Source organism: Mytilus trossulus, chromosome 3, assembly GCF_036588685.1.
Source record: "Mytilus trossulus isolate FHL-02 chromosome 3, PNRI_Mtr1.1.1.hap1, whole genome shotgun sequence".
NCBI lineage: Eukaryota > Metazoa > Mollusca > Bivalvia > Mytilida > Mytilidae > Mytilus > Mytilus trossulus.
The window spans coordinates 9,542,493-9,569,279 of NC_086375.1; the positions used below are offsets into that span (position 1 = coordinate 9,542,493).

The window sequence follows — 26,787 nt, forward strand, 5'->3', positions numbered from 1 at the left end:
ATAACACAAAAGAGAACAAGTAGCAAGGTATTTTCAGTAGATGTGGTTACGATTGAGTTATCTATTTGTAAAACATATTGGAAATCAAACTACTTTAGTTTATACAAATCATCAGTTGGGCTTACAATTTAAATCTATCACAAAAAAAGAAGGGCACTGAATACCAAAAACATAGCAAAGGCCATCTATGCCTGGAGTAACAAAAAACCTTAATATATATTGTAACATACAATTTTAAGTTTATAATCGGTAAAAAACTAAAAATGACTGCATTAACAAAACACGGAAACGTAAACAACTTAGTCTTTTTTTAAATATAGTACCATTATCACATAGATGAAATTGGAATGTTAAAATTAATATATATGTATCACAAAATAAATATAAATAAATGAAAGACAACTGGTTTATATCAATATAGATGCTATCTTAATGGTAAGAAAATAATGTCATTAATAGCTACCTTACTGGAATGCTTATCAAATGACTAGAATATAGTGTATAGGATGTGTAATACCCTTATAATTTGACAGTTTTTCTCATATAAACATTCATATATTATTAATACATTGTATGTAAATATATAATTGATTGTACCTTTTACAACTAAATAATAGATATTATTGTATAGCAATATAACATTTCCCACAGAAAGTAACCAAAAGTTAGAGTGCAATAAATCTTCAAATTCAATACATCATCAACATCAAAATCTTAGTATAAACCAATTTTTACTTCCAAATATTATATTGCTATACAATAAAAGGGTTATTGCATGAATGTTGGGTAATATTGTCCCTCGTAGAACATATATTGCACTTGCAAGCTTGTGCAATATAAAATTCTACTTGGGACAATATTCCCCAATATTCATGCAATAACCCTATAGTACCTTTCAATACATGTATATGCCCATCAAAATAATCATCCTATTTATCACCCCTTTTACCACTTTGGCTTAAGGTTACCATTATGACATCATTGATATTTTAGAGTCAAATATATTTGGTATCACAAAGATGTAAACAATGTGGTTAGACTAAATTTAACACCATATAATAACACTGTTACTTAGATTAACCTGTATCCTACCGAAAAATAATAAAAGAAATATCTTTTTCTGCATCATGTTTGATGGGGGTCTCATTGGGGGGTTCTGATCCTAGATCCAACTTACTGTTTTGTCAGATTCCCGTATCCCGCTTATATTAAGTACTAAACCAATTCTCATTTTTTTGTCATTTCCCGGGTCCTGCAAGACCTCATTTCCCGTTTTCTAGACACAATAATTTGACTTTCCCATTTCACGCTTACGAAAAATCGGCAATCCCGTTTCACGCTTAGACCCCAATGAGACCCACTCTGATGACTTCAACATAACAAATTTTACACAAAAAACTTAAACTCAACTATTCAAAACATATGTAAAGAATGGCAAGGCGAGCTGACATTGGTCATTACCCTGTGATTTGTAAAATCAAAATAATAGACTGTTAAAAACTAATGCTATTGACTTTTTCTTCTTTATATTATATAAATCTGTTTACCCAGGTTGATTTTTTGTTCTGCAAAAATAGTATACACATCAAAACTGACCTTTGGTTTTGAAATTAGTCTACATTTTATGCAGATAATGTAAATTGCAATATATCAACTCTCAAAGGACCCAAAACCTAAGTAAGAAAGTTCTCTGCGTTATGTCAACAAAATAAGAATATCCACCAATCGGTCATGCTGGGTCAAATGAGTGTTTTTGAAGAATGCTAATTTTCTATATCAATCAAGAGTCTTCCAGACCAGGAAACAAATGAGTAAGTATAAAGTAGGCTAAGTCTTTATTTCCCCAGTATGAGGTGTGTGATGTCAACAATGAGATATAACTGTTGGTAAAATTCCCAAGTCTTATCTGGTAATCTATTCTGTACTCCAAGTCTGGAAAATATAAACATATAAAGTGACTGTTTATGTTATTTTAACCAAAAAAACACTTTTGAGTTCATCCGTCAAAAAACTCGTCAATTAGGCGTGCCTTAGTGACTGCATTTATCAGATAGAGGGGATAGACTGTATCCCTACAATATTAATGTTCATCAAGCGTCTTAGTGATTGTCGTTGTGCAGGATAAACTAGAAATAATTTTTGTTTTGTGAGTACTGAATCACAATTCCTTTATGACAGCAGTGCTTGATTGTCAATTATGAGAATCTAGTTTGCCGAATAAATCGTACAAAATAGTATCAAAATTTGCCAACCACTCGCTCAAAATTGAAATGGAACGGACGATGCCACTAAATGCACGAATGATGTTCACTAAAACTAAAGTTTTTGATGGAAATGCATCGAACTTGAAAGTTGTCTATTGTGTCCTATTCTGGTTTGTCATATTGCAAGGCAAATGATGCACCACCCATAGCAGGAGATGCTTATCTTTTTGACACACCCAATTTTTCCATTTAGAGTTCAGTATATTCCCACAGTTTTTGTTGGTTACCTTAGATTTGCCTTTTTTCAATTGATTTACAAGATTTATATGTTTGTAGCATTGTCGGCTAATTTCATACCGTTCAAAGTCAATGGCTGTTAATTACGTTGCAAAAAAAAGTCCTGTGATATGAAAATAAATTTATTCACTGTATCTGAAAAAATATCAAGAAATTCACTTAACTATATTACAGCACACACATACCTGTCAACCTGTGACGAAGAAAATGCAGGTCATGACCTGCATTGAAGAATCAAATCTCAGGTCATAACGCGTACAAAATTTTTTGAGCTGAATTTCAGTATTTATTGTACATTTTCTTATAATGTATCTCAAAGATACCAAAACATCAATGCATGTTCACTTTATTAAGTCATTTTAAATCTTATCAATTATTAATTCAATGCACTTTTAAAGATTTATATAAATCTGTGAATTATTTTTCAAATGTAATATTAAAATGATTGAGACTATGTTGTCATTTAACAACCCAACTCTTTCTTAACAAGGAAATTAGACTATGATAAAATATAGTAAAACAGTTAAAGGAAGTATAAATGTAAACCAGATGCTGAGGCAGCTCTGCAGGGCGCAGCTTTATACGACTGCAGAGGTTGAACCCTGAACGGTTGGGCCAAGTATGGACACAACATTCAAGCTGGATTCAGCTCTAAATTTGGATTGTGATTAAATACTTAACACAGCATAGGTTTCTGACACAGAATGAATGTGGTCTAATGAACTTTAAAAAATTTTTTTGCCTTTGAGCAATTCACTATGCTGTTGAATATTAATCCTCTCAAAAAAATGTTTGAAGAAATTTTCTTTTTATTTATGAAATCTGAAATGAAAAAAATTGACCCCCCAATTTTTTTTTCACATCCCCCTTTCCCTTATTTCAAAACTGATCTCAATTCAAATTCTAATGAAATTTGCACAATAACTACTCATTTAAATACATCATAAAATAGTAAAATGTAAAAAAAGTGCTTGTTATCACTGAATGGTAAAGATTGTTTTATTAATCTATCAGTTGGTAGTAAAAGTGAATATACATTCAGTGTTCCAGCTAGGCCGTTTTCAGAGGGCCCGGCGCCCACCCTCTCCCGAGTGGCGCCCTGTGCCCTTTTTACAGTTTCCAGGGCGTCCTGCCTTTTTTGAAGATCGATTGCATATTAATTTGTTCGTATTGATATGATATGCTAATTACTAAATTTTACCTGGGGAAAAGTTTATGACTTTGTTTAAGACCCCAAGCTAATCAACGGTTACAACTTGTGTCATAATCTGTTGTTATAGGTAATCCGTTAATCGGATGGGTCATTTATGATCATCAATATTAATTCATTAAAATAGAATCGGTCAGTCGGCAATTATCTATGAAGAAATGTGAATACAACAACTTGGGCACAATTTGCGATGTTTATCGTAGTGTCATGAAGGAAACGTAATGACAGAAAGTTGAAAACCATAATAAACTCGTTGAAGACATTGTTTAACTTGTTTTCCGTGAAAATAATAAGAAAATTCAAACGTATTTGTCATTGACTGCCTTCATTTTTGATACAAAAATAACAAAATCGGCCGTTATATTGTGATCATATTTACATCATATTCACTTACTGTTTATAATCCTCCAAAGACAGAGCACACCTGAATAAAGAAAGATAACTCAATCTGATTTTTTTCCTAGCATTGAGGAACCCATTTACATATTCTAAAATATGTCTACATACTTCTTGCTTAAGAATATATATGTTTAGGTATTTATTTTGAGTTAAGGGAAAAGTTAAAGAGGGTCTTAGTAGTAGTGTTGGTAGGGTGCCTATGTCATCTTTTTCTGTATTCTTTATTTTTGATACAATTTAAGCACAGCAGGGGTAGAAAGGTGAAAATGGTCAAATGTGGCAGACCATAGAAACAGTATGAAACAGGTCACCTTTCAAAACATACTGCATATAAAGTTCAACTGTGCCAAGCAATGATAAAAAAACTTGTGTGACAAGCTGCTTGACAAGTTTTTTAGCCTTAAAAGTAGAAAGATAGCGTTCTATATGGGCCAATGAGGTTGTTCTTGTATAACCTGTGATTCAAAGAATAAACACAATGTTTGATTAACATCTTTTATTAAAATATGCCCTTTTCATATTATCATATTGCGCGTTAAATGCCCTTTTTCAGGATTGGCACCCTGCCCTTTTGAAATCCTAGCTGGAACACTGCCATTGTATATTGTATAAAACAATGATTTAAGTTGATTCAACTACTATTCTGGACAAAGAAAGATAACTCCAATTGAAATCCAATTGGAATTTCTTGCTATTGCACAATATTGTGCAATTAGATATTTCTTGCTATTGTGCAATACTGTTTAATTGAAAATATTTGCTATTGCACAATACTGTGCAATTGAAGATTTCTTGCTATTGTACAATACTGTGCAATTGAAGATTTCTTGCTATTGCTGAATACTGTGCAATTGAAAATTTCTTGCTATTGCACAATACTTAATATAATAATTTTGGATCCTCATTTGGACCAACTTGAAAACTGGGCCCATAATCAAAAATCTAAGTACATGTTTAGATTCAGCATATCAAAGAGGCCCAAGAATTCAATTTTTGTTAAAATCAAGCTTAGTTTAATTTTGGACCCTTTGGACTTTAATGTAGACCAATTTTAAAACGGGACCAAAAATTAAATATCTACATACACAGTTAGATTTGGCATATCAAAGAACCCCAATTATTCAATTTTTGATGAAATCAAACAAAGTTTAATTTTGGACCCCGATTTGGACCAACTTGAAAACTGGGCCAATAATAAAAAATCTAAGTACATTTTTAGATTCAGCATATCAAAGAACCCCAAGGATTCAATTTTTGTTAAAATCAAACTAAGTTTAATTTTGGACCCTTTGGAAAAATGCTTATTTGGGTCCCTTTTTGGCCCCTAATTCCTATACTGTTGGGACCTAAACTCCCAAAATCAATATCAAAATTCCTTTTGTGGCCATAAACATTGTGTTTAAATTTCATTGATTTCTATTTACTTAAACTAAAGTTATTGTGCGAAAACCAAGAATAATGCTTATTTGGGCCCTTTTTTGGCCCCCAATTCCTAAACTGTTGGAACCAAAACTCCCCAAAATCAATCCAAACCTTTCTTTTGTGGTCATAAACCTTGTGTCAAATTTTCATAGATTTCTATTAACTTAAACTAAAGTTATAGTGCGAAAACCAAGAAAATGCTTATTTGGGCCCTTTTTTGCCCCTAATTCCTAAAATGTTGGGACCAAAACTCCCAAAATCAGTCCAACCTTCCTTTTGTGGTCATAAACCTTGTGTTAAAATTTCATAGATTTCTATTCACTTTTACTAAAGTTAGAGTGCAAAACTAAAAGTATTCGGACGCCGCCGACGACGACGCAGACCACGACGCCAACGTGATAGCAATATACGACGAAATTTTTTTCAAATTTTGCGGTCGTATAAAAATAATGAAAAGTTATTTCTCAATATGTATTTGAATTCTATAGTTTTATGATTTAATCTTTTTCACCCATAAAACATAAATATAAGGAATAATTTTGAATGGTGACAAATAAGGGGAAATAACTCTAGCTGAAATATTAGTGCAATTTATTTACGACCTACAGCTAAGGTAATAGACCACTTTCGAGTTCATCCGTCACCGGAAAAAACTCGTCAATTATACGCACCTCTATGACGTGATTTACCAGATAGAGGGGGTTGCCTGTATCCCTGCACTATTTACGTTCATCAAGTGTCTTAGTGATCGTCCTTGCGTAGGATAAACTAGAAATAATTGTTGTTCTGTAGGTACTTAATGACAATTCCCTAATGACAGCAGTGCTGGTTGTCAATTTTGAGAATTCAATTTGCCGAATAATTCGTACAATATAGAATTATAGTTTTCCAACCACTCCCTCAACATTGGAATGGAAGTGACGACGCCCCTAAACGCACAAATAACGGTGATAAAGGTGTGTATAATTGACAAGTTTTTTCCAGTGCAGATGAACTCGAAAGTGGTCTATTGGTGTTAATTAACAGTGTGTTTGACACCAAAGCTGTCAAGTGAAACCATGCACTTAATGGATCACTTAATTTGACAGATTACAAAACTAGATGAACTTCCTGTTCATGGAAGAATTACGAATTTGCCGGTATTTCAAAGGAATATTACTTATGAAATCAAGCTCCAGGCTAAGAAATACGGGTGAAATCGAGTCATTTTCAGAATTCCCAGGTTATTTCAATGACCCAGCAGGTGTCCAAGGTGATCCCTCAAAATTGTGAAAATTTCGGGTCACACCCGCAGAATACGGGTCAGTTGACAGGTATGCACACAAAAGTGTGTTTTCTGAGATAGTACATTTTCTGTATCCAATTTCATTTCCTCAATTTTTGCCGCAATATAACTTTTGGCCCCCATGCGGCGCAAAGCAAAGACAAATTTATCAATCAATTTGGTCAATTTCATTAAGTTAAAAAAAAAAAAAAGTCACATAATAAAGTCAGAATTCTATGCAGAGTTGAGATAACTAAAAGGGGGAAACAAATATTTAAGAGGAACTGAATATACTAAATTGTTTACCAGTTTGTTCTGCTTGCTCAACTGGAAGTACTGTCATGGAAACACTTCTAGATTGTTTGTCAAATGTCAACTCAATTTCCTCTCCTTCTTTCTCCATTTTCTCTAAATTTTTCAGTTCTGCACTCATTTGGTCTTTTATTTCCTTCTTTTTGAACAAATGACCAACTATAATCAAAAATATTAACAGATTATATATTATATCTGTCAAAGCACCAATACTGTTATCAACATAGTGTACAGGGTTTAACCAAATAAATATCAAAGTCAAATATCGTGGGTTTATTATTATTCGTTGGATACAATTTTTTTGTGTATTCCATTGGTACAAGATAACCACAAATTGAAATGATGACACCATTTAAAAACAAGCAATTCTACTATTATAAAATAAAATAAATCTTGCTTTTCATGCATGTTCCATACAATCTAAATCTAGAAACAAATGAATAATAAAAGGAGGCTGTGTCGTTAAACACAATGCCCTAGCTCAAGCTTGGTGCCTATCATAATGTTTGAGTTTCATAAAATTTGCATGAGACAAACAAAAGCTCGAGAGTGGAAATGAAAAAAAAATACAACATTCTAAGTAAGAATGGGGCGTAACTCTAGAAAAGTTGTTAAATAAAATCCCAAATCAGAACTCTGCCAGATTTTTTTCTTAGTAGTGTGTATGAGTACTAATACAACAGCATACATAAAGTGGACGACTTATGATAAGTGGTTTCCTTTAATCTAATCACAATCTTTAATATGCAAACTAGTATTTATTTGTTTAGAGGCCAGCTGAAGGATGCCTTCAGGTGCGGGAATTTCTCGCTACAGTGTTGTCGTCTCTTTGACACATTCCCCATTTCTGTACTCAATTTTAAACTCTGGAAAATTTTCAAAGTCAATAGACTGTGACTGAGGAGTAATGGCAATGTAAATGAGATGTGTCAAAGCTTATATAACTGCATACCAAATATCACATACTAATATAAGTGGCTCCCCATAAACTGAACAAAATCAAAATTTTAGCAAATTGTGGACAAAATCAAGCAAAAAATCACCAAGTCTTGCTTAGGTGGCTTTTTGAGACAAAGACAAATACTATAATACATGTATGCATAGAAAAGTAAGACTAGAAAACTAACAAATATAATGCCATGCACCAATACCAAGCATATACTAACTAAAAGAGAATCTAGGTTGCCTAGAGGGTGAAGTATCAGCACTTCCCGTCACCTCAGGTTCAGTTCCATTCATGCTGGTAGTGTCTGCTTTATCACCTTTCTCAGTCAACTTTTCCATGGACCCTGACCTCGAAGTTGATTCAAAAGCAGCATAAGCTTTGGTTTTCATTGTTTGGTATGGCACTTTATTGGCTGCATCATATTTATGTATAGGTAAAGGCATCACGGTGGTATAATGCTTCAATATCAATGGTTCTATTCTATAAGCCTGTAAAATAAATAGAAGCAGCATATTTATGTATAGGTAAAGGCATCACGGTGGTATAATGCTTCAATATCAATGGTTCTATTCTGTAAAAAATCAACGGAACATCTTAAATATGGAATATAATATATAGCTTGATTGTATTTCAAATTTATAAAATTCACTGCATTGTTTTATTTCAGATATTTTAAAAGTTAAAAGTATTCAATAACTTAAGATTTATTTATCTTAATGTTGCACATTGTAGGAAAATATAAATCTTATTTGTACAGGTTTAGAAAAGATGAAGAATCATGCTTGTGTAAAGGTTGGTTGAAGGATAAAATATGATCTTCTGGGACTTTCCATGTTGGAATAAATCTTTGTAAACCCAATTACTTAGTACTACTTACTACAGGGTCATAGGGATGATAGAGATTAAAAAGACGTTTACAGACAGACTGTGGTAATATATGATCTATAGTTCCTTTAGGCGTAGGTCTAACTCCTCGTAAAGCTAAGAAAACAGCCAGTGGGGATCCAACACAAAACAAATTATCAACCTACAAAACATTAAAAGTAAAAGAATGTTATTCAATATTACATAGAATATATAAAGTGGATAGTATGAAATATTATAAATATTTGACGGTACAACAGGTCATACCGGCATATCAACTACCATTACAAAAATGTATTACATAATCCATAAGATGCCTATATTTTTTTGAAAATATCTAAGATGGTTGTGTTACATCTGATTTTGTTCAGGGTTGTTTAACATCCAATGGAAAATATCACATGCATATTTAAGTTAATTGCATTTAAATTCATTTCAAATATATCATCCATTTTTTAAATTACCCATAAAGCTGCATAGATATTTTTTTAGGACTATAACAGCCCTAAAATAGCCTTAAAACAAGAATGTGTCTAAAGCACAGGGATGCCCCACTTGGACTATCCTTTTCAATGTTCATTGGACCCTGAAATTAGGATATAAACTCTTATTTGGCATCAAAATTAGAAAAATCATATCATAGGGAACATAGTTACTAAGTTTCAAGTTGATTGGACTTCATCTTCATCAAAAACTACCTTGATCAAAAACTTTATCCTGAAGTGGGACAGAAGGACGGACAAAAAACAAACGAACGAATAAACAGACACGCAGACCAGAAAACATAATTCCCCTCTACTATTGTAGGTTGGGCATAAAAATCAATTATGTCATAATTTCTGACTACCGGTACATCAAATCATTAAATATCAAATTTTTCAAAAGCTATATAAAATGAAAACAGAGAACAGAGAAACCTTCGTCTTTGTTGTTATTAGTTTCTTTTCTAGATTTGCTAGAGTATCTCTTACTAGAAAGCAATAAATTCTTATAATCTTACATGAAATTTTAAGGCTGAATTTGCCGAATTCTGTTTGTCGTGGACACCAGTCAATAGTGTTTCCAACTCTATCACTCTGTAAATATAAATTAATTGTATTAAAACTAGAGGCTCTAAAGAGCCTGTGTCGCTCACCTTGGTCTATGTGAATATTAAACAAAGGAAGCAGATAGAAAATTGACTACAAAGGTCAATAACTCCTACAGGGGTCAATTGACCATTTCGTTCATGTTGACTTATTTGTAGATCTTACTTTGCTGAACATTATTGCTGTTTACAGTTTACCTATATCTATAATAATATTCAAGATAATAACCAAAAACTGCAAAATTTCCTTAAAATTACCAATTCAGGGGCCGCAACCCAAAAACAGGTTGTCCAATTCATCTGAAAATTTCAGGGCAGATAGATCTTGAACTGATTAACAATTTTACTTCATGTCAGATTTTCTCTAAATTATTTGGTTTTTGAGTTGTAAGCCAAAAACTGCATTTTACCCCTATGTTCTATTTTTAGACGTGGCGACCATCTTGGTTTGATGGCCAGGTCACCGGACACATTTTTTAAACAAGAAACCCCAAAGATGATTGTGGCCAAGTTTGGATCAATTTGGCACAGCAGTTTCAGAGAAGAAGATTTTAGTAAAAGATATATAAAATTTACGAAAAATGGTTAAAAATTGACTTTAAAGGGCAATAACTCCTAAAGAGGTCAACTGACCATTTTGGTCATGTTGACTTATTTGTAAATCTGACCTTGCTGAACATTATTGCTGTTTACAGTTTACCTATATCTATAATAATATTCAATATAATAACCAAAAACAGCAAAATTTCCTTAAAATTACCAATTCAGGGGCCGCAACCCAAAAACAGGTTGTCCAATTCATCTGAAAATTTCAGGGCAGATAGATCTTCACCTGATTAACAATTTTACCCATGTCAGATTTGCTCTAAATGCTTTGGTTTTTGAGTTATAAGCCAAAAACTGCATTTTACCCCTATGTTCTATTTATAGCCATGGCGGTCATTTTGGTTAGTTGGCAGGGTCACTGGACACAATTTTTAAACTAGATACCCCAATGATGATTGTGGCCAAGTTTGGGAAAATTTCAGGGCAGATAGATCTTAACTTGATTAACAATATTACCCAATGTCAGATTTGCCCTAAATGCTTTGGTTTTTGAGTTATAAGCCAAAAACTGCATTTTACCCCTATGTTCTATTTATAGCCATGGCGGCCATCTTGGTTAGTTGGCGGGGTCACCGGACACAATTTTTAAACTAGATACCCCAATGATGATTGTGGCCAAGTTTGGTTAAATTTGGCCTAGTAGTTTCAGAGGAGAAGATTTTTGTAAAAGTTAACGCAGGACGACGACGACGGACGACGACGACGACGGACGCCAAGTGATGAGAAAAGCTCACTTGGCCCTTCGGGCCAGGTGAGCTAAAAATTAAACAAGCATCATACCACATCTTCTATTTTTATATCATGAGGTTTATGAAATCAGGTTCAAAACTGTAATTTGTAACAAGTGTAAGTTTCAAGTTGATTTGACCACAATTTCATGGTTGATTTCCATAACCAAAACCTATGACCATGTACTGGACAAACTAAGGGGATCGATGGACACACATACTAAAACAGATAATGGACTCTTTCTACGGAATAAAGGACATACAAATATTGAATTATAAAACCATAATGGAAAAAATTATAATCATGATGTCAATTTTTTCATAATTTATTCTATAAACTCTAAAGTACATGCATAAATGAGACAGTACAACTAAATATAATATAAAATCAGAAAATGTTGAATTAACAAACCTTTTCTTGGCTTCATTCAACTCATTTAAAAGTTCATCTGACCCCTGTGCTTGTTCCTTTTCTTCATCCTGTAAAACAAGGATATAATTTTTCACATATCTGTCTAATATCTTTAAAAGCATAAAATATTATTAAAGAAATCTATCACAATCTCTTCTCAAAAATTTTCAACAATGTGCCTCCTTAAATCGTTTGTAGTACTAATGAATTCATTTTAGTGGGTTTCAATATTCATTGATTGAGAAAAAAATTAAATTTCATGGATATTTGATTTTGTGGTCTTGCCAATGCAGTGGCGGATCCAGGGGGGGTATGTCCCACTTTGTTCTGGGTTAAGACCCCCCCTTTTAAAATGGTTGGATTCGCTCCTGCAATGTGTATATAATCCTAACAGCTTTAGAAAATTTGCAGTTCACTTTACATTCAAATATGTGGGTCACCTTTACTCTTGAAATTAACAAAAATTGGTATCACATCAACAATTGACAACCCACATTATCTTGAAAACATCATTTCTAAAAAAAATCCTGATTCGATTTTGGGATTTTCCATAAATATCTAAACATTCCTCTAATAGGAAACTTTCTGAAGGCAGTGCCAGATTCAAACTTGGTGAAATAGAATAAATAAACTTGTTTCTATCACAAAAGTCTGCATTTCAATATTCGATTTTTCTTTAGTGTTAACTGTTAACAAAGTACAGCTTTTCATTCAGATAATTTGGATAAAAAGACAAATTTTATAATATTCAGATCATTTTGTGATAAAAACTTTCACAGCAACAAGAAATAAACAATCAACAAATTAGTTTTTAAGAACCTTTTTCGGTATTGCGCTTGGATGGATGGCTTCTTGACTCTGTCAAAAGGAGAACCCATTAAATTTATGAATATTCTTTTCAAATCTATCGATTTACTAAGAAGTTGAAATCATTTTCAATAGGGAAAACAGAAATTTTGATTTTGATTAAAATGAACATGTATGTCAGTCTAATCTATAAAACCCTCATCAAAGACACTTAACTTAAAAAATATTATGCCAGATGCCAATGTGTCAAATTTTACAAAGGCCATATTAAAATACCATGGGGTTGAAAACCATAATTGTAAGTTTTTTTGAAAAATCAAAAAAGTTAACAAACAGAAATTTATAGAAAATTAAAATATCAATATCAATATATTTCAATTCATATGGTGAAAAAGATTAATTACCCTGTTGAATAATTACAGTTTAGTTTTACTTTTGACATATGTGATCAAAACTTTGACATACATGTATGTAAATTTATAATCCGTTTATTTCTTTTAAGTTCTTGACACTTACAATGACTTTGGAGACCAGCTGATCATACAGAGTTATAGGGTTCCAGCCCGTCAGTATATCATAAGTAATAACAGCACCTACAGTAAACAATAACATTTTGATGCATTATTTTCGTAAAATTATACAATGTAAAAAAGAAGATGCGGTATGATTGCAAATGAGACAACTGTCCACAAGAGACCAAAATGACACAGACATTATACAAACCTATTTTATAAGATAAACTTTAACACTACATATTTTTTGTCTTTTGGTCCTATAAAATGCATTGATGTATATTACACCCCCCTTTTTGACCTTTGGAACATGAGATATATAGTTTCTTACACTGCAACAAGTGTATTACAATATTTCTCCACTCGAGAAAGTTCAATTTCATTATTTAAAGCGCGAGGCTTGCCGAGCCCTTTAAATAATAAAATTTAACTGTTGAGAGTGGAGAAATATCGTAATACACGAGTTATAGTGTCGGAATCTGTTTCTCTAATGCTTTTTATCGTTCTTTTTCAAAGATTTTCAGAAAATTGTTCTCTTTATATGCAACGTCATCAGGCAAGGTCGCCTTTTTTCATGACGTCACAATAGGAAAATTGAGAAGAAAACAAAACATTTTGACGTCATAATCAAATCTCGACTAATCATTTGCTGAGAACAGATTTTTCACTAGTGAGGAGAAATATTTTTCTCACACCGGTCAGGAAATGTGAAAATAGCACAAAAATTAGAGAAAATAAAATCTTTGTACATATAACAGACATTTTTGAAAAAGTCCAAAATATTGACCATATGATGTTTGAAAAGATCAGGATGATAGTACAAAAGTAATGCTATGGCTCTTATTCAACAAATTTGGAAACAATATCTGATATGCTTACATGGGTTGATATTAGGGTATGAATCAAACTGGCCATATTATATTTACAGATCCTTTTAGCTGTATCAAACACCTTGACTAAGATAAATTTGGCTTGTTTAATTTTCATAAAATTTTTACAACATATTTTAATACTTTGATCTTTGTCAAAAATGTGAAAATTTCCCCAAAAATTTACCACACACTTTATCATAAAAATTTCATTGGGGATATATCTCAATATGACATACACTAATTTTGATCATTGAAAAGCTTAATATTTTCCTAAAAATAGGATGTTATTAAAACGTTCATCTGATTTTTACAGAGTTATCTCCCTGTAGTGTTGTGTCCCACTTTAAACAATGCAATAATTGAAACATAGTGTTATTTCAGTAATTACTTACCGAGTGAATGAGCAACAACAGATATCTTGCCTCCGCTAGGCATAAAATAGGGATTTTTAGCACAAAATTTATCAAACAATTGGTTTATCTGTGTCTGTAAACTTTGAGTAATCTGAAGAGAGAAACAACTTTTACTTTTCTATACAAATTCATTTTAATATAATACTTGAGATTGTAGACGCCCTTTGGTAATTTGTAATTTGGTTGGTGTCTCATAGCCAAGTTAAGGAGAAATAGTAGTTGTTTTCATTTTGACTTAATAATCAATTATAAAATTTGCCATATGTTATTAACATGAACATATTCACTGATTACGACTCAAAATCTCATATCTAATTTCTTACACACTTAAACGTCCTTTCAAATTACAAAAAAAAAATTATAAAGAAACAATTTACTATGCTTGGACTTGTTATAATGTATCAACATTTCCTGTGTAATTTCTGAAAAGATATGCCATCTAAAGTAAGAGAAGGGAAACCAACTTTGCGACATAGGTACATACTTACAGACGAACGGACAATTGTTAACCTTAATGCACCATCAGCAACAGCTGTGATATAAAAATATCTGAATTATTGAGAACCCCAGAATTACTGGAATAAAGAGATTTATATTTACCTCAGATCTGTAAAGGGGACTTGTATAGTATAATATATCCATAGCACTACTGTTCAAGATAGATCTAAATCCCAACATTTTGTTTGGTGTAATGGAATCTACTGTATCTGTTAATAGAAAATATCATCTTCCATGAATAGATAAAAATATCTTATTTGGGTCATATGATTTGCAGCATTTTATTATATTACTAAGTTTGAAGTCGATTGGACTTCAACTTCATCAAAAACTACCTTGACCAAAAACTTTAACCTGAAGCAGGACAGAAGGACGAACGAACGGACACACAGACCAGAAAACATAATGCCCATCTACTATCATAGGTGGGGCATAAAAATCTCTATATTTTTTGGCATTGTATTTAGAATAGTATTTCTTTTAAATAATATTTTTTTCAGGCTCCAAAAACAGTAGCATTCAAACTGGTCAAATGTGTTTTTAATTTTAAAAACAATAATCTCTAGCAACTTTTCCCTTTGGTGTTTGGTGGATATTTGTCTCATTGGCAATCATTCCACATCTCATTATTTGTACATTTTTACTTTGCTGCTCTAAACAGTAATTGTTTGGAAAAAGAAGACACCCTATACAATAGTGTAATTTTGACTAACTAGACTTGGCTATTGTAACTAAATTTGATGTGCTTATCAAGAAGCAGCATTTTTTTTTGTAAAGTCTTGTTTGACCTAGCATGGGTTCAAATTCATGAACAAGAGCAACAAAGGCATAAACACAACTATGAAACCATAGAACTATACAATACCACAAATGGAAGCATAAAATCCCTTGCCTACCTCCATCTAAAGTCAAGCTTGACCGCCATTCTACAGGTAAAAATTCTGCTCTTTTATTATCATAATCCAACTGTGGAAAGGTTTTGTTCTTTATAATGACACATTTCTCTCTCAGTCTATAAAAAGTAAAAATAAAGACATAATTAACAATAGCGCAATATCATAATAGAAGAGTAAAGCATATCCCATTTTTGTCATTGTTCCTTCATTTCACATAGATCCTGTGGTCCTTCTAAAATTAGGCAAACCTGAAATAATTCACTGTTGAATCTAAGTTTTGATGATAACATATAGATTCTATCACTGCATCAAGGGTGATATGATATTTATCCACGTGAGACAGTAAAATTTTCAAATTTAAAACGCAAGGCTTGCCAGAGTGTTTTAAATATTTAAAATTTAACTGATGAGATTTGGTGGTGTTATATCTGTTTCTCTAATGATTTTCTAACATTATGCAGGCAAACTTACTTCTTCTTTTCGAATGATTTGCAAAAAGATGTGGTCTTTCTATGTGACGTCACTAGGCATGGTCGCCTTTTTTCATGCCGTCACAATAGGAATTTCAGAGGAAAGCAAGAAAATTCGACGTCATAATAAGATTTTAACCAATGAAGTACTGAGATCAAACGGAATGCAGAAAAGGATAAATTGACGAAGAATTTGAGAAATATATATATAGGATGCATTGAGAATGTTCAGTTCTACCATCCTCTAAAGTAAAATGCAAATCCTATTGTATGGATTTAATTTTAAATATGATTCTCATTATAATGAATTAATAACTAAACAAGATATTTACTCTATACAGCTTTTGACTATACTACCAGTGTCCATCTTTTGACCAATACCATGAACAACAAATACTAAATGTGTGATATCAGGTGGCTTGTCGTCCATTACAGCTTCGTATCTGTAACCTCTCTGTAGTCGAGAGCCAGCTAAAACACAAGTCTTAACATTGATAAATCAAATAACATAAGGACAATAAAACAAAGAAACAGTAAGATATGAAGTAAGATATTCACTTATAAACATGTGGTTGGATCTATTTCAAAATAATTCATAGTTTTTTTGGCAAGGCAGGGCTTATATTTATGATCCAGGCATCTAATATGTGAGATATGTATGAAACCCTATTCTCAAAAGCTTCATATATGTAGTACAGACTTTAATTTTTTGGGACAATCCTTTTATTTATAATGAGACAATTAGCTTCTATCACACATGTTCATGTCATATGGTATTTTTAATCTCTGCTGAAATTATAAATAGTTCTGGAGCCTGTAATTCAGTGGTTGTCGTTAGTTTAAGTGTTACTTACATGTTTTTCTATCATTTTTTTACATAAATAAGGCCGTTAGTTTCTCATTTTAATTGTTTTACATTGTCTAATCGGGGCCTTTTATAGCTGACTATGCTGTATGGGCATTGCTCATAGTTGAAGCCGTACAATGACCTATAGTGGTTAATGTCTGTGTCATTTTGGTCTTTTGAGGATAGTTGTCTCATTGGCAATCATACCACATCTTCTTTTTTATATTTAATGACCAAGGATTAATAGATTAACATTGTTAGTTTTCTCTATTTTCTATTAAAATAAATGTATTATAATTGATTTATTTACCTCGCTGCAAGCCCAGCTTATTCCCGACTGCTCTGGCAAATTTAGAAGACATGGACTCACTATACAGATAAACATCATTAGGCCCGTTCCATTCCACATAAAACCATTCAAATTTTAAAAGAAGTATAACTGAAAATATATATATTCATATTTCATTAAAAGATCAAAGTGAAGGTAGAGTAAAAAAATCAGGCCCACAGGGCCTTAAATAGCTGCCTATGAAGTATGAGCTTTGCTCACTGTTGAAGGCCGTAAGGATGAATGATAATTGTAAATTTCGATGTCGTTTGGTCTGTTGTGGAGAGTTGTCTCATTTGCAATCATACCACCTTTTCTTTTGTATATGCTTATAGAATAACTAATCAAAGAATTCAAATATGGACCATAATTTGGTATTCGGCCTTTGGTTTCTTTTTGTATCCTTTTTTATAAGTTCTAAAATTTAAACTTTTATTTAGTGGGTTGTGTTGGTGTTAGAATAGTATGAATGGAACAATTGAGTTTTTCGAGAAAAAAATAATACATTTTGATTCACCGTTTACGTGACATGACACCAAACAGGAAACCAATCTTTATTTTCTTTATTTTGCACAATATAATTCAAAAGGCATAAATAAACACCATTACTAGTGTTACTTGCTTCATGTTAATATTTAAAATCTATTTTCAATGTTATATTAAAGGTTTTTTTAAACCTGACAGGAAACCAGAAGAAACCGAAAGCATTTTTTTAGTTTTATTTTATTGCAAAATCTGCTTGAATTAATCTGAACAGTATACTTTTTCTTAAAATCCATCTTAAATGTAACAGTATTATAGAACTCCTAAATATGTGCTTGTTTTGAAAACATATTAGTACATTTTATTCAGAATTTTCCATATTTTCTCCATTGATACAGGATACCATAATCGTTGAATCATGATGTTTAAGCAAAAAAAATGTATTTATATTTGGTTTTGATTTTCCAGTTATATACAATTTATTCCAAATCATTGGCAATGTAACATTCTTTAAATCCAGTAAAGAAAAATCTTTTTAACTTGGAAATAAAATCTTTAAAATAGACACAATGTGATACTTGTGACATGTACACCATCTACAGGGTTTCCACATTTTAACCTACTTTAGTGGGCTAAAATCAATAAAGTACTTCCTTTCAAGTCATGCATGCTAAAAGTTTACTTCTCCTTTGACAAATTTATTGCGTTTCTGATAAGTGTTTGCAGAACATGAATAAAAAAATATTAATTAAAAAAAACTGTGACAGGATTCCAACTTTGTACATTCCAAGTGTAACGGTATATTAACATGTATTTTTTATTAAATTATATTTATTCACCTAAAATATCCAGTAATATTTACTGCTGAAGTTAAATCAATCCAACGAGCATTGGTACAATGATAAGAGACGTAATTTCGATTGATTTTTCCAAGGACTCTTCACGTCATTATCGGGAAACGAAGTGTGTTCTAACGTCTGTCAAATATGAAATCGATTTTGGCAAGTCATTGGGCATTTATTTTCACACAGGATCGTATGTAACATTATGCACATAGGAAAAATAACAGACCACCGGCGCAATCTCTTTGACAATTGTATTTTCCCCTTTTAAACAAGACGAAACAAGTCTACAGATTATGTTTGCTAACATCCCGTTGGAAACAAAAACAATGTTTAGACCTAGTATTTCGTACATCCGGCCGTAATGGCGTGATCACATGCTAGTCACATGTTTCACGTATGACCGGAAATCGTTAGAACTTAAGGACAAAAACAATTTTAATAAATAATTGGACTTCTGTTTCGTGTGAAATGTAACGCATAACGGCAACGTAATTTTCTTACTTAATTATTACGCAGATCAAAACAAGAATGTAAATCATCTCGGATTTACCTGTTTGAACATCTCGCGAGAGTTCATATTTGCATATTGTTTTTAAGAATTCTATTACAACAAAGCAGATTACATCATCTAAAAATTGCGTTATGAAATCGGACGCAAAAATCACGCCACTGTTCTTACATCTGCTACATAAATACTTATAGTTCTCGGCATTTTCTTCTCACTATTCTTATTGGTCGATGTTCTTTGTTATTTGAAAGCAAAAGTTACGAATTTGCCGGTGACGATTATCTAAATATCAGTCAGCGTTATGCTCTTCGGAAGCAATAAATAACGCGAGAAACGACACAAAAATACGGTTGTAGAATCTTTGAAATTCGTATATTTTATTTTTTTTTCTAGGGAAGTGTTGCATACACTTGTATGTTGATAAAAATAATGGCATCTTTAGATGTAGTTGCAACTTTTCTTACAGTAATTCACATTTTATCACTTTTCTATAGTTATAGGAAACGGAGCCCAATAGCAAATTATGGTCCATATATAGAAAAATATTCAATGAGTGACCAAACAACACATTAATTCACAAATGCGCATAGCACATGAGTTAATTATCAGTGTTGTTCAGTCACGAGTTGAATATTTTTCAATACTTGAATTCTTCAGTTTGGTTAGATATTCTTTTATTACATTGGCAAATGTCATTCTTTTACAAAATTTATGTAGAAAATGTAAGGAACTATATTTTTTTCCTAAGTATTCACAATTTGTTTCGATCCCACGTCTTGACAACGCCTATTGTTGTATGACGTCAGAGAGTGAAATAACCACGTTTATTTCACATGTGAAATTATCTATTTTTATCAACTGGGAAATCAATGTAATTCATTGCAACCAATGTAATAATAATATATATTGTTATTCAATATCAAAAAGAAACACTGCTTTACATTTAAAAAGACATACATGTACATGTATAATACAGTTGACAAAATCAACTATTTTAAATAAGCAATAAGTAATATGCATGGCTTTCACATTTCATTTGATTTGTCAAATAGTTTTAGAAATGTCAAATTGAAAGTACCTGGTTTCTTCCCTTTTAATGGAGATGGAACAAAGTCATCCAACCTACGACCAAGAAATTTGGACATATGTTCTGCTTCTAATTGCTGACTATAATCTTCCTCCAGAGGTTGCCAGTCCTGTTCATAAAACCATAGACCACGTGTTATTTCAGATTCATCTAGATCTCCTGCGAAAAAATGAAACATGTATGTACAGGTTTAGTTATAGTTTATAAAATTAATTAATTGTGCTAAATCTATAGTTGCAATTCACTCAGACAGAATTTAAATCAATGGTGTTTGTTTTGTTTTAAGTTTCAGCTCTTTTGGATTCCTTTTTTTCAGTTTTCTAAACTTTGGTCTCGATCATACAATGTACTCTGATGAAGATAATTTCAGATTCTGCAGAAAAAAACATGCTGTGTTATAATTCCTTGTAACAGAAATCAATCATTTTTAACAGTTACACAAAATGTAGATAACTTATCAAGAATATCTTAGACTTTTATGATACAAAAGTATTAACTAAATGTATAATACATGTAGATGTGCAACTCCAAATAAAATTAGAGTTTTTGGTAACATATCTACATGTATTAGTTCTTAGGATACTGACCTATTGTTTTTTTTTAAGTTCTGAGGAAAATCATTGCATTGAAGATTTTAAATGAAAAACTCAAAAGATAATTATTTTAAACAGCTTGGTCCCTTTAATCCAAAACATGATTAAGATTTATTCAATACAAAGAAACAAAAAAATGTCCCACTTTATTGATTCTTTATTATCATACAATGCCAATATCCTTACATGTATGTGAATACACTTGCCAAAACTTAATTACAGAGTTATTATACACAAAACCAATAAAAATTGGGTGTGAACATGTATGTACATGTAGGGTGCGAAAGTGATAGGGGGCGTTAGTGATTGGGCACGAAACATAAATGGTAGCGAGCGGATCCAGATTCGTCAAACCTTGTTACCACCATTTCATAAGTTTTCCCTTTTCTTACTATGAACTAAAGACCATGACTGTCTCTTTCCAAGCTTATTTTATTGAAAAATACATGATTTAGAATATAAAATTTAGGAGGGATACATGTGTACTCATTTGATTTTAAGTCTGTGTTCATTAACAATGCTTTTTAAATAAGAAAATGAACATAAAACCATACCAGACCAATAAACTGGTTTGCATGTTTTCAGTACTACATCTACTTCATAAAGGCCTCCTCGTACTGAAATTACATCATTATCAATAATATCTTCGTCTTCATCTATAGTTTGTAAGGCTCTAAAACGACATTCAATTCGTAAAGAATCATAGCCAATAAAGGCATGCCATTTCTTATCAGTTTTTGATTTATAAAGCCACCGGACCTCTTCTGGACGTAAATGATCTACTTCTTCATTAACAGGGTAAAGTAAGTTCTTTTGTCTGGTCAGTGGTGGCGTTGAACGTGATTCGCTTACAGTGCTGAAGCAATCACTATCAGGGCTATCTTCGTCGGATTCAAAAAGCGACGGATACAACCGGTCGCTAGAACTTCTGCTTGAGGAAGAGTGTCTCGAGTTTGAAGAAAATATTCCATCTCCAAGAGATCCAAATTCACTCATCATGACATTTTCACTGTGGTGTGTTTGAAATACGCAGGATAACGTTAGACTTTGTCAATTACCGGATTAACAACCAGCTGATTCTGACTACTACAATACCAGTTTAAAATGACCTTCACCTCTTGTAGTTAGTATTTCGTACCTTTGTCACTTGGTACCAAATTAATATTTCGACCCAATTTATTTCATTTCGTACCCTTTTCATTTCAAACCCATGATACAAACAATTTCATACATTAAAGACAACTTTATATACAATTTAGTACCTTACGGATTTTGTTTCACACTAGTATTTGTAAATTTTCCATCAACATTGTTAATGGAGATTTAATTTGATTTCAACATTCAACATTCGTCATCAACATTTGTCTTCAACATTCAACATTTGTATCCAACATTCAAAATATAAAAAAAAAACAGTTTTAAAAAGTTTTATTTTTCAATTGTTTTTCAAAAATCGAATTCAACATTCAACATTCGATTTCAACATTCAAGATTAAAAAATAAGTTTTACTTTGAAAACATTTATTTTTCCGTTGGTTTTTCAGTAAATTCGAATGCAACATTCAACATTCGATTTCAACTTTCAACATACGTTTTTCCACATTCCATTTCAACTCTTGTTTTCAACATTCAACCTTCGATTTTAGCATTCATCAGTCAATTTCAACATTAAAAAAAAAAAAAAAAAAATCATCATTCGAGTTCAATATTCAACATTCAACATTCGTTTTTTAACTTTCAATACTCACCAGTCCAGTAGTCAACAGTTCGGTGTTGACCTGAATATCAGTAATGTTGTCATTTTTACAAATTTCCTGTTTCAAAACTTTGAATTTTTCGAAAAACTAAGGATTTTCTTATCCCAGGCATAGATTACCTTAGCCGTATTTGGCACAATTTTTTAGAATTTTGGATCCTCAATGCTCCTCGACTTTTTACTTGTTTGGCTTACTAAGTAATTTAATATATTGATATGAGCGTTACTGATGAGTCTTATGTAGACGAAACTCTCGTTTGGCGTACTAAATTATAATCCTGGTACCTTTGATAACTATTCAAAAACATTTAACATTCAGCATTCGTTTTCAACTTTCAACATTCTTTTTCATTTGTTGTTTCCAACATTAAACAAATATATTTGTTTTTTCATTATTTATTTCATTATCCTATTTAATATTTCCTTATTTAACATTCGTTTTAGGCATTTAAAATTCAACATTCATTTTCAACATTTAAAATTCAACATTCGTTTTCAACATTTAACATTCTTTTCCAACATTCAACATTCGTTTTCAACATTCGTTTTCAACATTCAACATTCGTTTTCAACATTCACCATTCGTTGTCAACATTCAACATTCGTTTTCAACATTCAACATTCGTTTTCAACATTCACCATTCGTTGTCAACATTCAACATTCGATTTCAAAATTTAAAATTGATTTCGTTTTAAACATTCAACATTCTTTTTCCAACATTCGATTTCAATATCTAAGGATGTTTGCTTCGTTTGAATTTTTTGTCAGATTTTCGGAATCCTCTGGTTTTATTCATTTGAATGCCTTAAAAATTTTGCCGATTGACCCCCATTTTTCTTTTTATACATCTTTAAGTTGTCAATGATAAAGCTATGAAAACTCAAGAGAGAACATTTCCCCGCCAAATTTTAAATGGCTTATATCTTAAAAACAAGCACATTGACCTCTACATATGTTTTGCTTTTTTGATTCCTTAATCAATCACCTATCCATATATGATAGTTTTATGAAAAGCTATTTATTTTGAAACTGAGTAGCGACTTTTAACATTTGTTTTCAACATTCATTACTCGTTTTTCAACATTCGTTTTCAATATTCGATTTCAATATTCGATTTTGTTATTGAACACCCATTGAACATGACAGTTCTTGTCCATTCGTTTTTGATGCGTTTTGTTATTTGATTTTGCCATGTGATTACGGACTTTCCAAATTGATTTTCCTCTGAGTTCAGAATTTTTGTGATTTTACTTTTTTCAACATTCAACATTTGTACTCAACATTCGTTTTTAACATTAAACATTAAATTTCAACATTCAACATTCAATATCAACACTCAACATCCGTTATAAAGATTAAAAATTCGTTATTAAGATTAAAAATTCGTTATTAAGGTTAAAAATTCGTTATTAAGATTAAAAATTCGTTATTAAGATTAAAAATTCATGAGAGGGTAAGCGCTATAAAACCAGGTTTAATCCACCATTTTCTACATTTGAAAATGCCTGTACCAAGTCAGGAATATGACAGTTCTTGTCCATTCGTTTTTGATGCATTTTGTTATTTGATTTTGCCATGTGATTATGGACTTTTTGAATTGATTTACCTCTAAGTTCAGTATTTTTGTTTTTTTTACTTTTTAACATTCCACATTCGATTTCTACATTCAACCTTGTTTCTCAACGTTTGAATTTGACATTCAACATTCGATTTCAAAATTTATTTCTTACAACAAAGTGGTTTTTGTTCTTGGGTTTTCTTTCATCATTCGATTTCAACTTTCAACCTTCGTTTTCAACATTCGATTTCAACCTTACATTTTCAACGTTTAATAATCGTCATCAACATTCAACATTCGTTTTCAACATTCAACATCCGATTTCAACATTTAAAAAAAATCAACAATTCATTTTTCATTTTTTTTCTACAATTAATTCTAACATTCAATGCTTGTTTTCAACATCCAACATTCGTTTTCAATATTCAACATTCATTTTCGACATTAAACAATAGTTTTTCAACATTTGATTTCAACTTTCACCATTCGTTTACTTTATCCCTGTTCTTCAACAAATATTTGGAATCCCATAGAAATCAACTGTGCTGTTTTTCTTGCCTCCTTGTTCCATTATTCAGATTAGACTGTCTGCATACCAGAGCTTCTTGTGGCTTAGCAGCTGTGCCATAAGCGCATGATACGGCCGTCACTTTTTCAAAGAATAAAGTTAAATTATTTCTCAAAGTCATATCAAAATTCATGAAAAACTGAAGGGATGTTATCTTAATAGATATATAAACCAGTCACCAAAGTTTTATAATAACTGATCAAAGCATTGGACACTTGAAAACCGCAACTTTTTATGAAAAAAATAACATTGCTCCGAATTGTTAAGTCTAAAATTTATAAAAATCGAAAAGGAGCTTACGTCAATAGATATAAACAAATTCACCAAAATTTTATGAAAACTGCTGATAACATTTTTGAAATATTGTCCACAAACTGGAAATTCATCCCTTTTTAATGAATAAACGCTATAAATCAGAAACCAAAATCTAAAATTTATAAAATCAAAAGCCCCCCCCCCCCCCCACACCCCCACCCCGGGATCTCATGTCAATAGATTTAACATATTCACCAAAGTTTCTTGCTATTTGGAAAAAAGTGTTTTGGAGTTATTGTCCTAAAATTGGAGAAAAAAAAACATTTATAACAGCAACAAAAAATAAAAACCCACCATAAAGCGGAAACTTAAAATCATAGATTTATATAAAAAAAAAACGAAAGGAAGCTCACGTTAGTAGATATAAACAATTCACAAAAAATTAATGCGAATGTCAAAAATGTCAAAAAGGGGTACGACAGTCATCACCGTGTCACAATGTTAATCAGAACAAAAACAAACAAATATGTTACAAAGAAGCACAAAACAGCATAATGTCAAATATAGTAACCACATTCAATATATATCGTTTTTATCTTTGAAAGTCATCAATGACCTACAAATGAAATCTCAATGTTTCATGTTGTTGGATAAGTCAAACAAATGAACGAATTTTTCGTGTAATCCATTTACCTGTTTAATAGATCGCAGCATCATACGATAAACAAACATAATTCATAAATGATTCAGGCAAAAAGATGCAAGCGATCTTTTTTTTTTTTATTTCTTATCATACTCTATTGGATAGTACTGAATATTTCAGTACTGTAGTCCTTCAGTACCACATGGACCATTAGGATTGATAAGATTTTTCATGACCCACAATGTAACTTACTAGTAACAGTCTTATCAGTTTTATATAACTTCCGGGTTTCGAATATATTATCTCCTTTAAATGAACTGGTTTGTCAGTAGATTAGTTCATGATAATCACCAGTAGTTTACCGATGTTCAAATCTATTAAATCCATTTAAAAAAGTACAAATGAAGGCGCACAAACAAAAATAAGAACCCTTAGCGATCGCATGAAATACAATAAGAAAGGGGCTATGTGCACCGACAGGACAAGCGTCTCAGTTTATGCACGCATCACTCCGTCACACATGTCCACATCCAGTTAAATGTTATAATGGGTTAATTTACAACTACTCCAGCAAGGTATAGACCACCAAACTGCTGATAAATAAACTTTTCATAGCTACCAGGATTAAATTTTATATTTACACCAGACGCGCGTTTCGTCAATAAAAGACTCATCAATGACGCTCGAATCCAAAAGCGATAACTTCCAAAACTATTGTAAAAAAAATTATACATACATTCACAAATGTGTTTTTTTCACACACAAAAATAGTTGTCTTATTAGTATAAAAAAATTCACTACAAGCAATCCTCATACACAATCAAGCATAAAAGAGGGACGAAAGATACCAGAGTGACAGTCAAACTCATAAATCTGACAAACATAGAAAACTAAAGAATAAGCAACACTAACACAAACAAAAACTAGGGGTGATCTCAGGTGCTCCGAAGGGTAGGCAGATTCTGCACCACATGTGACACCCGTCGTGTTGCTTATGTTATAAAAAAATCGGTATATAGTTTAATTTGGTAGGTCACATTCATGAAAGGGAGGGGGATTGTAGTTACGACGTAAGAAACATATCCGATATCATCTG

General features: G+C 31.8%; 1 protein-coding gene across 1 annotated transcript; it reads right to left on the reverse strand.

Moving 5' to 3' along the window:
• Positions 1-1,534: 1,534 nt before the first annotated feature.
• Positions 1,535-21,982, reverse strand: LOC134710112 (phospholipase DDHD1-like). Its single transcript, XM_063570310.1, has 14 exons — positions 21,465-21,982; positions 20,309-20,476; positions 17,377-17,505; positions 16,552-16,690; positions 15,750-15,865; positions 14,956-15,062; positions 14,335-14,446; positions 13,075-13,151; positions 11,752-11,819; positions 9,919-9,994; positions 8,932-9,081; positions 8,275-8,542; positions 7,103-7,267; positions 1,535-1,932 (listed from the first exon to the last, which is right to left on the reverse strand). Exons 1-14 carry the CDS (start codon positions 21,907-21,909, stop codon positions 1,781-1,783), a joined length of 2,172 nt encoding a protein of 723 aa, XP_063426380.1. The 5' UTR covers positions 21,910-21,982; the 3' UTR covers positions 1,535-1,780.
• Positions 21,983-26,787: the final 4,805 nt, after the last annotated feature.